Source organism: Amphiprion ocellaris, chromosome 8 (genome assembly GCF_022539595.1).
Source record: "Amphiprion ocellaris isolate individual 3 ecotype Okinawa chromosome 8, ASM2253959v1, whole genome shotgun sequence".
NCBI lineage: Eukaryota > Metazoa > Chordata > Actinopteri > Pomacentridae > Amphiprion > Amphiprion ocellaris.
The window spans coordinates 30,448,385-30,462,757 of record NC_072773.1 but is presented as its reverse complement, the minus strand read 5'-3'; the positions used below and the strand labels follow the sequence as shown (position 1 = coordinate 30,462,757).

The 14,373-nt window shown below is 39.3% G+C and overlaps 1 protein-coding gene and 1 long non-coding RNA gene across 2 annotated transcripts in view; both read left to right on the top strand.

Moving 5' to 3' along the window:
• LOC129349490 (uncharacterized) overlaps positions 1-12,220 on the top strand; it is a 51,026-nt gene extending 38,806 nt beyond the window's left edge. The window contains exon 3 of the long non-coding RNA XR_008602515.1: positions 12,021-12,220. This is a non-coding gene — a long non-coding RNA (uncharacterized LOC129349490). The remainder of the gene's footprint in view (positions 1-12,020) is intronic.
• hoxc13a (homeobox C13a) lies at positions 5,834-10,132 on the top strand. Its single transcript, XM_023289667.3, has 2 exons — positions 5,834-6,652; positions 8,880-10,132. The coding sequence occupies exons 1-2, from the start codon at positions 5,989-5,991 to the stop codon at positions 9,134-9,136; spliced, it is 921 nt and encodes a 306-aa protein (XP_023145435.1). The 5' UTR covers positions 5,834-5,988; the 3' UTR covers positions 9,137-10,132.
• Positions 12,221-14,373: the final 2,153 nt, after the last annotated feature.

Here is a 14,373-nt window from a genome sequence, read left to right as displayed (position 1 = left end):
ATCCTTTCTACCTGCTCTAGATGAGGTTGAACGTGTCAAATCCAACGTAAATTATGCCTAAAGTATATTGTAGATGGTGATATCCATGCCTTGCTGCTCAACAGCAGATATACTACTGTAAATAATGTAAATGATCAGTGATAAATAATAAAAAGATGCCCAAACCTGTTAGTGATTGTAATCCAAAAGAAGCCGTCGACCAACACGAAGAGATATCAGATTTTCAGAGACGCTCAATTCGGTTTCTTTTCAGCCTCTGCTTAGATGTGCAGTGCTGTTCATATACTAACTTCGCCAAGATTATGCAGACTCTATAAGAATCATATAAGAAGGTGTTGGTGGGTAAAGTCCGTCTAAGGGGGGTTATTTCCCCCCACACCTCATATGGCCTAAACTCGACACTTTTGTGTCCTCTATTCACTGTAAGTCGTTTCACGAATACTTAAGCTAATTTCGGTTTGCTTGGCAAACATGGCTTCCAGCTCCTGAAACCAGATTACAGTTTTGCAGTGGATTGGCGTTTTGAAACCCGTGAGGCTTTTGCCTGCAGTATGTTTTCACTAGTTGTTACAAATGTTGTGTATTAGTGTCGGACCTGCATTCTGAGATGTGCTCATGCATATGCAGGCAAGATATAGGAAATGCGATCACTGGGGGTTTGTGGAGCTTGGCGCGACTTGAAACAGAAAACAAAAATGCTCACAGTGATCTATTTACGCATATGGACGATTGTGTTTAATTATCTCGCTCCCACTTATTGCATTGCCAGTTCGTTCTGTTTATCACTGCCCTAGTTATATATTTTAAACCACGCTTTGGATTTTTTTTTCTTGACAAAAATCACATGCCTTCTGGAGCCCCGGCCGTTGGTTGGCATAGAAGTTCACTGGTCTTGGATTTCACGATTCTGAACATTTCTGATCACTGCCTAAATTAAACCCAGCCTGCATGAGAAAGTACCAAATTGAGATACCATTTTAGTTTTTGTAGGAATGTTTTCATGACAGTGGGCTGCTCTGCTCTCCTGCTTGTTGAACAACAGCCCACCTTCTTTTATGTACACACGCACACACACACACACACACACACACACACACACACACACACACACACACACACACAGAAACTCTCTCAAACGCATACATACACGGGTCAGTGGATAAGCACATTGACAAAATAAATGATATAAATTACCAAAAGAACCAAAAAAATCACTATTTTGCAGATGTAAATGTTACATTACTACAAGCCATAATGCAGTGTTTGCAACGTGCCCGACCAAGAGCTCATGACTCCCACGCACAGCTTCCATCAGTCTTGATATACTATGATATATATGTTTGCAGTCGGATATTGGTCCATTTAATTTGTCCATACACTCGACGTGTCCAAAGTAAGGCTAGTTTACTAAAATGTGTGAAAAAGCACCAGGAGGACTATGACCTGTGCTACAGTACGCGAGTCTGTTAGGTTATTTTGACTGGCAGTCAAAGTCCAGTGTTCAGTGCGGAATTACCGGTCGGTTTACTTTGATTATAAAATGGTTCAATCTCTGCAAAGCCTGAAGCTGGCTGGAAACTCGTAAACATAAACGCAACCTGATTTCAGGATGCATGGTGCAGACTCTACCTGCAAGCTGTCAACACATTCTTGGATCGGTACATCGTCTCCTCAAAGACTGATTTTTAATACCCGGGGATTTGCATCACTTCCAATACCGGTGAGATAATGTTTGACAATATATTGCAGGAATGATACCTATTAAACAATGCTCAAAGATTTCAGTCTCAAAGTTAGTATGACGGGCGGCTGCACTGCAGAAATGTGGCTTTTCCACAGATCAAGACGAAAAAAAAAGTGACCAATGTGAAAATTTCACCTGTTTCCTTTGGAGGCTTTGGTTGCTGTCGTTATTTACCTGACATATTTGGAAATGAGGGGGGTAGAGTACAATCAGCTGCAATAGTGTTGCATTGAGCGTAGTGCTGCAGGATCGAAATGGCGCTGGCTGCACATGCTGTAAAGGCAAATTCTGCTTGCTTAACATTCGTCGGCTCAGTCATGTGCATATGCAGTCAGTTGTTGAGTGCGGAAGCCCCAGGTAGGCAGCAGTTGTATGGGGAAGGATGCTTTCCCCTCCCCCCACAAACCTCTGCAGGAGACAGGCGCTCTTCCCGTCTGACAGGGGCCTGTCTGAGGAACATCATGTCTGCTTGTCAAAAATATTTGCAGCAACACATCATGGCTGGTTGTCAAGTTAGGCCTTTTGATGGTTATTTCTGTTAACAGGTCCTGGAATAAGTGAAAACACAGTGAGGAGGAATTATTGAACTTAGCTTTGGATATGTGTTGCGTTTCCAAATGTGCGTAAAAATAGACGCTTTTTTGCATTGACGATCTCCCACAAACTGTGCAGGAAAGCATGCAGAGTACTTCTAAGTACTCATTTGAAATACTTAAAACTGACGCAGTAGCTTTTTTTTATACTTAGGTAAAATCTTCAAGTGTGTGATGACAATTTGTGTTTTACTAAAGCCACATAGGTGCAGTTTTACCTCGCAGTGTTTCATTTAAATTTGTAATGTGGTTATATGTTATTGATGCATTTTTTCCTTTCGTTCATGCATTGCTGGTCGAGTTTTAGGAAATGGAATATACTGTAGTGTACCTAAATAAAAATCAAAGCCCAGCTAAATATTTCCATTGTGGTCTGCTCCATTAATTTAATTTCAGATTTCCAAATGTGCATAAACAGGTAAATACGCAGCGAGACCAAAAACATCCCTGCCATGAAGTTAAAGTTTAGGATGGGGTAAGAAAATAATGTCCGTATTATAGGTTGCTAAATTTTTTATTTCTAAATGTCACTATGGTGTAGTTTAGATGCTATTCAATCTAAAATGTCCCCGCTATGTGAAACTTCGGACGTGCGTAAAAGTATATATATATGTATGTATATATATATATGTATGTATGTATGTATGTATGTATGTATGTATGTATGTATGTATGTATGTATGTATGTATGTATGTATGTATGTATGTATGTATGTATGTATATCCACCTGTGTGTCTACATTCAGTCCACTGTTGATGAAAGATAATGAATTCTAAAAGTTAACTGTTAAAGTTTAATATGTTTTACATTTTATTATCATTCATTATTTGCAGGGCGGATGTTACATCCTGGCTAAAAATCGTCGCTGGCACACTTGGTATATAATTTCCTGTTGTGGAAACGCGCCAGACCATTACATATTTAATATTAAGCTAATTATATTACTTTCCCTGCCATAACTGGGTAATCATTGTATTAGTGCGTTCAAAACCGAAATAGAAATGGAAATACTTAATTTATGAAGTCTTCAGTTTCCACTATGTTTAATATTTTACTTCATTATGTTGCTAGATTCTTATGTCTTTTCCAGAAACAATGATAATGAGAATAATAAATCTTATTTTCAGTGTGAGTTTTGGAGAAAACCGCAGAACGACGCATCTTATGATTTGGGCTGTGGTTATTGCAACAGAAAATGTAACTTATTCAGATCTTCTGTATTTGTTTGTCTGTTTAACACTTTAGACTGTTACCTCTGTGGCACTTTATCTCCTATTTGACGAACGCTGCATCATCCGTGCATCTGCATAACATGCATGTATTTATAGATAGTGTGCAGGATGGGCTGCTTGAAAACAAATTGCACTAAACTTAGTCAGTTACTTTCATTCATACATTTCAAAAAAAGACTTCATTTGCTCAAGTAAAACATTAGTTTGGAAGTTGCCGGGGTTTTCCTGCAGCGCAAAAGCTATCACACTCCTGATCTTTGAAATAAAAACTCAAGCAACTACTAGGAGTTCTGCTCCCCTTCTCACACACAGCATTTTAGAGTTGAGGGTCTGAGATATTTTAGAGTTGAGGGTCTCTAAATAACAGCTAGTTTGCATGCATACTCTAGTGTGAAGTTCATTCTTGTCTGTCTAGACTCTGATTACGACCCTGTTTGTCTGCGTTTTTTTACCTTGACCTTGGACTTCCGTGCAGCTGCTGCTTGGATGAGCCCTTCGCAGTTGTAATTTCCTTGAGACAAAAGAACAAGAGCCTCTGTCCGAGGACCGATGGGGGTCCAGCTTCCTTAGTGCTGTTTACAAATACACAACCGTGGCCTGATTATTCCTAAAGCAGCTCAGCAGTGCACAAATGCTGATAAACTACGCGCCCTTCGTGTGGGCAGCTTGTAGCGTGCCTTATGAGTGACTCATTGCATAGGCATCAGACAAAAAGCCTTCTTTGTGAATACATTGCGAGCCTAACCCATCGTTAATATTTTAAAAGTTGAAAATACGGATACGTTTTAAATATTTACTTAGAAGGTTTTTTTCCAAGGGTGCAGAGGAGAGAGAGGCTAGAGGATTTCCACAACTGCTGTGATTGCAGAGCTCAGAAATAAGACGAACTAAAAATACAGTTTTGTTTTTGAAAGGAGGTTCAATCAATAGTCAGTACTTCAAATCTGAAGGAGGACGTGCGTCAGATAGCAGAGGAAAACTTCTAGGGAGGGAAATAGTTAGGCATTTCTACCACGGGATCTAATTAAATAAGATACTTAGCCTCCAGACAGTCCAGCTAAAAGCGGCCCTTTTTTCTTAGTTTCGTCTGGAACCTTCAGCACACGAGAAAAACAGAAAAATTAGGATTCTTGTAGTGGTAAATTATATCGCTTGAAAAGATTTTGGGAGAAACCCTGATTATTCAAAAGGAAAATATCGCATTGCCTAAAGGTAATTCTGGAATAGCTGTATTTAAATAAGGGGAAGCTATCATTCATTGTGGGTGCTTGTTTCTAATTAAAGCTGCTGTGTACTGAAATGGAATTTGTAATGACGGTGTCTTACCTGGAATAGCTTTCATCTCGTCTTGTGCCTGCTACTGCTGAGGTGCTACGACACTTATTCACATACTTTGCTAATCCTAAACCACACACACACACACACACACACACACACACACACACACACACACACACACACACACACACACACACACACACACACGCACGCATACATGCACACATTCACAAGCTGTTGGTGTCAAATTTTAGTTTTTTCTTTTAAATTGATTAAAATGCCTCTTTAGCATGTCGTGCTAAAAAGTTCTGATTTGTTCCACAATTTCCACCCCTGAAAGGCAAAATTATTAATTAACATCTTGGTTAAGAACTACTGGGAAAGCAAGAGGCTCCTCCACAGCATGGTTTGGTCACAGAATCTCTTGTCAGCATGTTCACAGTGACCCAGTGGAAGATACGGATCTAAAGGAAAAGCGGACTGATAAGAGTCCTGATAAGATTGGACGGTTTGCACAACTCTGTATTTCTTAAAAATACTCTTACATGATAGACAGTAAATTGCTTACATTGCAGTGATTCCAGATTAAATATTATTTCTGATTGTTATACATTTACATTTAAACTTCGGCCGGGTCATGTCGCTCCCAAAGTTTGTGCACCAGTGCGTAAAGACGCAAGCTGAAAATTCGTTGCAAAAATATTCTTAGAAATGTATACTTCTTTTTATTATTATTATTATTTTTCCATGTACCAACTGTGACATGTATCATATGCTGGTATATTCTCTGGCAGTCCTAAAGTCGGCTAAATTTCACAGGTTGTTTTCGTTTGCCCTAATCTTGCAAGTATCCCAACTCCCCTTTAAGGGTGTGGGTCTAGGTGATTTAAGCCAATGATATGAGTCGGTGTTCTGCAGGAAAAAACGGTGGCATGTGAAGCAGTGGGTCTTTAAAGGGCTGCTCTGCCCCTGCTCGCAAGCCCAATCTCGTAGGACTTGTTAGCGTATCACGTGCCAGATTCTTAATGAAGTGGACACACAGGGGCCTCGTGTGCGCATGCGCGTGGTGTAAAATGTAGTTGGAAATGAGGTGTCCGTCTTGGAGTAGTCGACTTTTAAAAAGCATCGGCAGCCCGTGATATGACGACTTCGCTGGTTCTGCATCCACGCTGGGCGGACACCTTGATGTACGTTTATGAAAAAAGCCCGAATGAAAACAACCAGAATAAAAGCCAAACAATGGAGGGACTGAGCGGTAATTGCCCTGCGACCCACTGCAGGGACCTGATGTCGCACCCCGCGCTGGGACGACATTCTGGCACCATAGCGACCCACCAGGGCTCCGTCTACTCGGATATTTCCTCTCCAGACACCGGCCGGCAGTGTCCCGCTCCTCAGACTTCATCCAGCGCGTCTTTGAGTTACGGTTATCCCTTTGGAAACCCATATTACGGCTGTAGATTATCTCATTCGCACAACGTGAACTTGCAGCAGAAGCCTTGCTCGTACCATCCCGCAGAGAAATATGCCGAGCCCAGCACAGCGCTGCCCACGGAAGAACTGTCTACCAGGGCGAAAGAGTTTGCCTTCTACCCGAGTTTCGCCAGCTCATATCAGGCTGTTCCTGGATATCTGGACGTGTCGGTAGTGCCCAGTATCAGTGCCCACCCTGAACCACGGCACGACGCCTTGATCCCCATGGAGGGCTACCAGCACTGGGCTCTCTCCAATGGCTGGGATGGGCAGGTGTATTGCTCCAAAGAGCAAACACAGTCAAGTCATCTTTGGAAATCACCTTTCCCAGGTATGTACAAATTCTAATGATTTTTTGGAGGCGTTTTAAGTAGGCTTTGGTTCATATATCAGTCCAGCAGCGCAGGCTTTTAGTGCCTGTGTCATCACTTCGATGCTTATTTAAATGTAGTCAGATATGCTTAAGCAGCTGATATATTATTGCTTATTTTTAAATTAATCTTATCGTGCTAAAAGTCTCTTCATCAGCTCACTAAGTGGGATCATTGAAGCTGGATGTGTTGAATAAACACACATCTGTCAATCCAAATGTCAGTTATTGTGCACTTTACTGATCTCTTCCATTATGTGCAGAACTATGCCTCAGTTTGACATTAAACACATCATCATTAAATTTCTGCAAAGTGTGCATAAAAAATGATAAGAATTCACATTCGTGACTTCAAGCAGCCTATTTCAGCTGCATGGCCCTTTAAAAACTCATAGATATTCTGAGCATTTGCTTTGCACAGTCATATGATTGCATGAATGTAACTCAGTTTCTGTCACGTAGAATAGAAATGAGCACCACCTAATACCTTTGCCCCCTGTGTGACAGTATAGTGACTTAGCTAGCCTACTGTGTTTGGATTGTGCCAATAAATCTCAGCGCCCTGCGGTGTGCCTTCTGCATACATCAGTATTTATTTTTAACATTAGCATTACATGCAGACTTGCATCATGTCACATAAATGGTTCACCAGCACAAATTTAATTCACGTGATAATTCAGGCTCGCCTTTTTTTACTTTGCTTACTATCACACAACATGCATCACATCTGATTATGGACACAGGAGCCCGAGCAGTATGCAGTTTACAGAGTGTTTACTGGACTGCTGCTTTTGCTTCAATGGTTTACTATCTTTGTGAAATCTGTAGCTATTTTAATTTCCTTCTTCCTTTTTTATATTGCAAATACACAAGAGCAAGCCACGCAAGCACGGGCACGTCGTCAAATACGCGCGCACACGTGCCCAAACACACAAGTGCGCGCTGTCCATATCTATGAGACACAAACTGACGCTCTCACACACAGACACAACTGCTTTGCTTTAAAATGCAAGCAAATGCAAAAACAGTAAGCTCCATTCAATAACCCTCAGTTTACTTATAACGAGATATTTAATATGCAAGATTAACAAGCAAGAATACAAAGCGGTTTGAATATCAACTGGCCTAAATTAAGATACCATAAGCATATCTATATATGAACAATAAGTGTGGAGAAACCTCTGACTAAAATTACACAGGAGTAAAAAGCTCCTTGTCTCACAGCTTGCCATTATTTGTTTGAAGGTATTGCCATACTTGTCCAGTCATGTTTCATTTTGGCTGCCTTGCACTCATCCCCACTTTGGGCGAAAGGGTGTAATCCCAGAGCTTTAGTTTCCTGCACAAAAAAGACACCCACTGCCATTTTTAAATAAAATAAATAAAGATTTGGAATACATTCATGTGGGAAAATAGTGCTTAATTCTAGTGACATTTTGACGTTTTTTTTTCTAAACTTATATTTGAAGTATACCTAAAACGTAATAATTATTAAAAACTTCAAGTTTCAGCTGTCTCCAGTTTAGCTGTCAGAAATGGATTTGTGTTTTCTCACAGACTGGCGGGTTGCACGCACATGGAGGCATAATGTGGTTTATACTTAACCCAGCCTTACCCCGCAGTTTAATTAACCGCCTTAACGAGAGATTTATCTAAGATACCGTTAACTGCGTTTGTTACAGTGGCTTGTAGATAATCAAACAGCAGATTAAGTATTGACATGCAGTCCAAGAGAAAACAATGATCACTGGCCACTAGAAACAATGCTGTAACTTGATAGTGATAGTTCATTGACAGAAACAAACAATGGATGTTGTGGCATTTAGTGAACCCGCTGAGACGCCCCCCACATGTCAGGTGCAGCACACCTGAGATCCTCACTTCAACTAAATATCTCCTCCTCCCCCGTCCACACACACACACACACACACACACACACACACACACACACACACACACACACACACACACACGCACACACACACACACGCACACAGCGAAGAGAAACATAATTATATTACTTCAAAACATTTTCTTTTCTATTTCAGTGCAGTGAAGTCAATATTTCAAACTAGACATCTCCCAGTTAGCTTCAAAAATAGACACTTTGCCGGTTTTGTGAAGTAAAACATTGCACTGTTTTTGCGCATAGACTAATATTTTCCTTGATTTCCTATTTTTCTGGCAGATGTGGTGCCCCTGCAGCCTGAAGTCAGCAGTTATCGTCGTGGGCGTAAAAAGCGCGTCCCCTACACCAAGCTGCAGCTGAAGGAGCTGGAGAAAGAGTACGCAGCGAGCAAGTTCATCACCAAAGACAAGAGAAGGCGCATCTCGGCCGCCACCAACCTCTCAGAGCGTCAAGTTACCATCTGGTTCCAAAACCGACGAGTCAAGGAGAAGAAATTTGTCAGTAAATCCAAGAACAATCACATGCACACCACTTGATAAGCGATCTCCTTGAAACTGCAACTTAAACCTTCCAAAACATCATGCCATATATTTACCTCTTGCATTGAAAATCTTGGCTCAAGAACATTTTTGGCTGAGTGTTTCTTTTTCTTTCTTTTTTGTTTTTAATTTAAGCTCCATCGCCAACTCCAACGACCATGGCACCAAGCCCCCAGTTTTCAATTTAGAGATAATGCTCTAAAAACAAAACTGTGAATATACTGAAAATTCACTTCACGTTTGTTTTATAGGAATGTACATATATAAATATATAATATTTAAAACGATATCTGTATTTCAAAGACAAGTATTGCGTGTTTTCCTGTTTTCTTTTTCAAGCCAAATCTCAAAAAGATTGAGATTCTAAGACTTGCAACGGGGGAGATCAAACGGAGGAGACAGTTCGTTTGGTGGCATTTTTAGAAAGATAATCGCCATATGGACAAGAATTGTTGTGGCGTGATGACACGTTGAACTTGAGACTTAATCATCTTCAACAGGAAACTCACAGAGCAGACTTTCAGGAGAAAGACTGATTTAAAAAGAAAAAAAAAGATTCCATCTGAATTTCAAAAGCTGTGTTCCTCTGTGGAACATGTTCTCTTAAGCCTGGGGTAAAACAAAGGCTGCTATGTTGTTAATCTGTATAGTGCAATGCCTTTATTATTTAATTCATATTATCTAGTATGGCGGAACTGTAAACTGGAATATCCCAAAACCTGTATGTTTTCCTTTATCAGTGAAGGATTCTGTCATGCAACTGGAATGATTGTAAACCATTAAAGTCAGTGAGTATTACACATAAATGCACAATCGTTTTATTTTGTTTTTGACTTTGTTAGCGTAGCATTGGAGCTGATCACACGCCTTGTACGAAGCCTGTAATTTCTACTTTGGTGCAGTATGTGAACTGTATTGTGGTGTTGAATTACGTCCTGGTAACGTGTTTCATAAATAAATGATGATTAAGAAAATGCTCAAATATTCAATCAATCAACCGTCCTGCTTGCAGCATTTCCTTTCATCGCTGGTGTCCCTAAGCAGCAAAAAGCTCTCATCGCTGTCGTCTTGCCTCTACAACATCAGCAGCGAATGGAAGAGGGAAGATTTTATGCTACAAAGTGTTTGATTAAGAATTATTAGGCATCATGTCGTCATCTTGTTGGCAACAAGCGGCGATTACGCATGATTAGTGAGCAGCGACGTGCGTTTTGCAAACTTTCACTTAAAAACTGAGAACAAAAACCATGATTATCATATTTAGACTAATTCACCTTTCCAGACAGTACTATTATATTAAAATTTGCATGATTTGATATTCCAGATTGATCCGTTTTGAGAAACTCAGTCGGCGGGGTGGAGAAATTCTCGTCTGTTCCACCAGCTTTCATCGTAGTTTTAATCAACGTTCATGCCAAAGATGTGTTGCCTCTTTCTTGGCAGTAAGTCAAATAGAACAAAAGTTGAAAACAGGCCGAAAGGCAAATGAAGGGATTTTATGCCTCCACTCTCACAGGAACATTTACTGTGTTACCACACGATATTATTTTTAATCTTTTTCATAATCCGCAGGTACAAATTAGTTGTTGTTGGTCTTATAATGGCAACATAATAATCCGCAACCTTCAAGAGTGCATCAAGCAGACAGTCTGTGTGTTTAAGGCATTTATCCATACTGCATTTTGCTTCTCTAAGATACTAATGGTACATGAATGCATTAAATAGGCAAAGTATCTGCTTGCGTAAAAGGAGTTTTGCAACACATAACACTTGTATAGTCTTGCACGAATTTGGATTTCGCTTACTGCTGCAACTTTTTCAGTATGAAATAAGCACAGGTGAGTTGTGCAATAAATTTGAGGATGTATTTAATGCGGTCAGGTGGCATAAACACTCATTGTTGTACTCATCTAACCTCATATTAATAGTAAGGATACCCATGCGCTCATACGCTTAATGCGGAATTCTGTCCAAAGCAGCGTTACACATCTGGTCTCTATAGTGTTGCTCACGAATTTCACAAGCATTAGGGATATGTTTTGTATAGCCTTACGTATGCACAGATGTGGGAGGGTTTTTGTCGTAAAATGTAAAGGCCTCATTGTTGGGCTACTTAAGCTACACTTACGAAAATGAGTAGAGCAAAATAATATGTGGAAATAATCGTTTAGACACGACTATTCTGAGAGAAATTAAAGTTGCAGTTAGTTAAATGTCCTCATAACAAGCCCTTCTCACGTCTATAATTTTAGCTTTTAATCTGAATTAACACATGTAGATTAGTTGTAAGGGTTTAAAAATGAAATAAATAAAAGACTAAAACTGCTCATGTGCTTTTCTTTAATTCTACTGAAAGCCTGAAACCTCCACATTGGCCAAGAGTGATGTAGCTATTTCCGAAACATTAGTGGCTGAACCTATAGTTACTGTGTGCGCTTTGTGTTTTTGCTTTAATTCCTCTATATGCCACTCGTTGGCTGGGTTGTGTCATTCTTTCCACCTTCTGCAGACCTTTTGGGGTTGTTGCCTAGAATCCCAAGCCGTCAGAGTTCAAGTTTTTGTTTGTCTGGTTCCTGCATTTTCAATCGTTGTGGAAAGTTCTGAGTCTCCTAATTTACCCTTGACCATGACTATGCAGTCACTTTGACCTTGACATCACAGCAGATTGTGAATAATAAATAGGGGGCTGGACACCAATGCTGGCGGTTTGTTTGTAGGCAAACAAGGTGTTATTTCCCTGTCTAGACAGCCGGGCTTAATGGCATGCCATAAATACATAAAAAGGGGAAGTGTAGCGATATCCTCTGACCTGCGTTTCTTGACCATCTCTGAGAGATTTGCATTAACATTTGGGCTCTGTTCTTTTTTTGTTGTTTTGCAGAAGTTCCTCTTAAAGCACTTGTTCTGGCCCATGCCTGTGGAACCACCAATAGTTTCATCATGAGGTGTGTGTTATTGACCACGAAGGACAGGTAGGACTTTTGACGTCTCACACCAACACCGGTAATCTGCAGCAAGCAGCCACACTGTCTCCACAGCCAGAGGAAATAATAACACGACGTCGCCCACAATATAACGATTAAAGGTATGGCTGTTTTCTTCCTCCTATGGCGGTAGACCTCCATGCGCTTTGTTTTATGACTTTTTAACTCTCCAAAAAAAAAAAAAATAAATAAATCGCTGTGCATTTAGACGGACAAAACTAACTTGCATAAACACAATGGACGTTGTGCATTTAAAAAAAAAAATAGTTTTCTTCAAAGTACAAGTCGCGCCGCTGCGACAACATTTGGAGAAAAATATCGATTTTCTGTTCATATACTTTAACTCCGGATATTTTGTATCATTTTAAGAGAAGTTATAATTTTACCAAACTTGTGCAGCAGTGTATTTAACGTCCGAGCCACATAATATGACTAACCTACACCAAAATGCAGAATATTCACATTTGTTTAATCGAAAGTTAATTTTGAATGAACTATTTTGCTTTTGAAATTAGTGGAACATATCGCACACATACTCTTTTTTCCTTATTTTTAAATAACAGAAAATATTTGAATGGACAAATACAGAAATATCCCAATTGCAAGTAATCCTATGCGCAAATATAGAAGAAATTCTGCACTACAATTCACTGTTTGCTAAAGGTTAATTATTTTCCTCACTGACGTAATAAGCAGTCACACAATAATTACAGAGTGTACGGTCCGGATTAACATTTCCAATGACGAATACTGGAGAATACCGAGTATTAACTCACTAAAAAAAAATGACAGGATATTTTCAAATTAGAAGAAACAAACTAAAACACTTTAGATACTTTACAAACTGATCAGCTACTGATTTTATCTCGGAAATGCAGAAAAAAAGTTGCCTTGCTTTGGGTTGTGTGTGTTCAGAGGCTGCAGGCCGCTGTGTGCCAGAGACATGAGAAAGGGGGCTGATAACCTCTGGTGGTGACCAGAGGAAAATATCAGGAAGTGCTGCAACCGTCTCAGATTTATGCTTATTTTATCTCACTAACTTGTCTTTCCTTTTTTTTTGCACTGTTCTGACTTTACCTTAGATGTGGATGTTTTATTTTTTTCAATCCGTTGGGTGATATTTTAGAAATATGGATCTGACAGTTTTCATCATTTTAATAGAAAAGTTTTTTGTTAACAGTAAAAGTTGAAGGCCTGTCAATGGTGCTGCAGAAAATGTAGAAGTTACCGCAAAAGCCACGCATTACCGAGCTGCCTTAGTTGTTTTTTGTTTTTTTTTTTTTGTTTTTTTTTTTGTTAATGAAATATTGTTTACATTAAGTGCTATATTAATGCAGTCAGTGCATAGTTTTGTGATTTATTAGCTCCACTGCTAGAGTGTGTCCGGTCATCTGGAAATCACATGTCGCAGCAACATAAGCAATAACACAACAAAGACTATCACTGTTTGGACTTTCAGTGCTTTTACTTATTTATTTGTTAACGTCTCTTCACATAGGTCTATGAGAAAACATTGAACACATTTAGAAGTTGTGCTGTTTGGACAGTAGCGCTGTTAAATTGCTTCAAAACTGAGTTCCATCTGACTGACGGCATGAGCCAAGTCTGGTATGACAATTCATAATTTACTGATCGTGAGCAGTCTTGTAGAGGAGCAGTTGCAGTCGAATTTCTTGATTGCATATTATACTACACACACACACACACACACACACACATATCCATACACACACACACACACATATCCATACACACACACACACACACACACACACACACATATCCATACACACACACACACACACACACACACACATATCCATATACACACGCACAAACAAGAAAGTTGTGCAAGATATATATACATATATATATATATATATATATATATATATATATATATATATATATATATATATATATATATATATATATATATATATATAAAAAAATAAATAAAATCAAATGTGATAATTTCTTGTTGTACAAACAAATCGTGTCAGTTTATTGACTGACAGCTTTATACAAAGTGACGGTCAAGTTCAAATATTTGTATCCAAACAATGACGCCTTCCATAAATGCTGATTTGCGTCTTTAATTTGCACATTTCTGCGTAACACTTATTTGAATTGAGTTTTTATAATTGCTTGTTTGATTTTTATGCTTAGTTTGAAATACAAAAACAAGCAAATAGTAAATTTTTGTATTTCCCAGATTGATATGAACTATTCTTACTAAGCAAGTGAATA

Excerpts from the sequence above, each read along its gene's own strand:
- hoxc13a (XM_023289667.3), top strand. The coding sequence starts at position 5,989 with ATGACGACTTCGCTGGTTCTGCATCCACGCTGGGCGGACACCTTGATG. Across the intron at positions 6,653-8,879 it reads TTGGAAATCACCTTTCCCAG|ATGTGGTGCCCCTGCAGCCT; the intron begins GTATGTACAAAT and ends TTTTTCTGGCAG.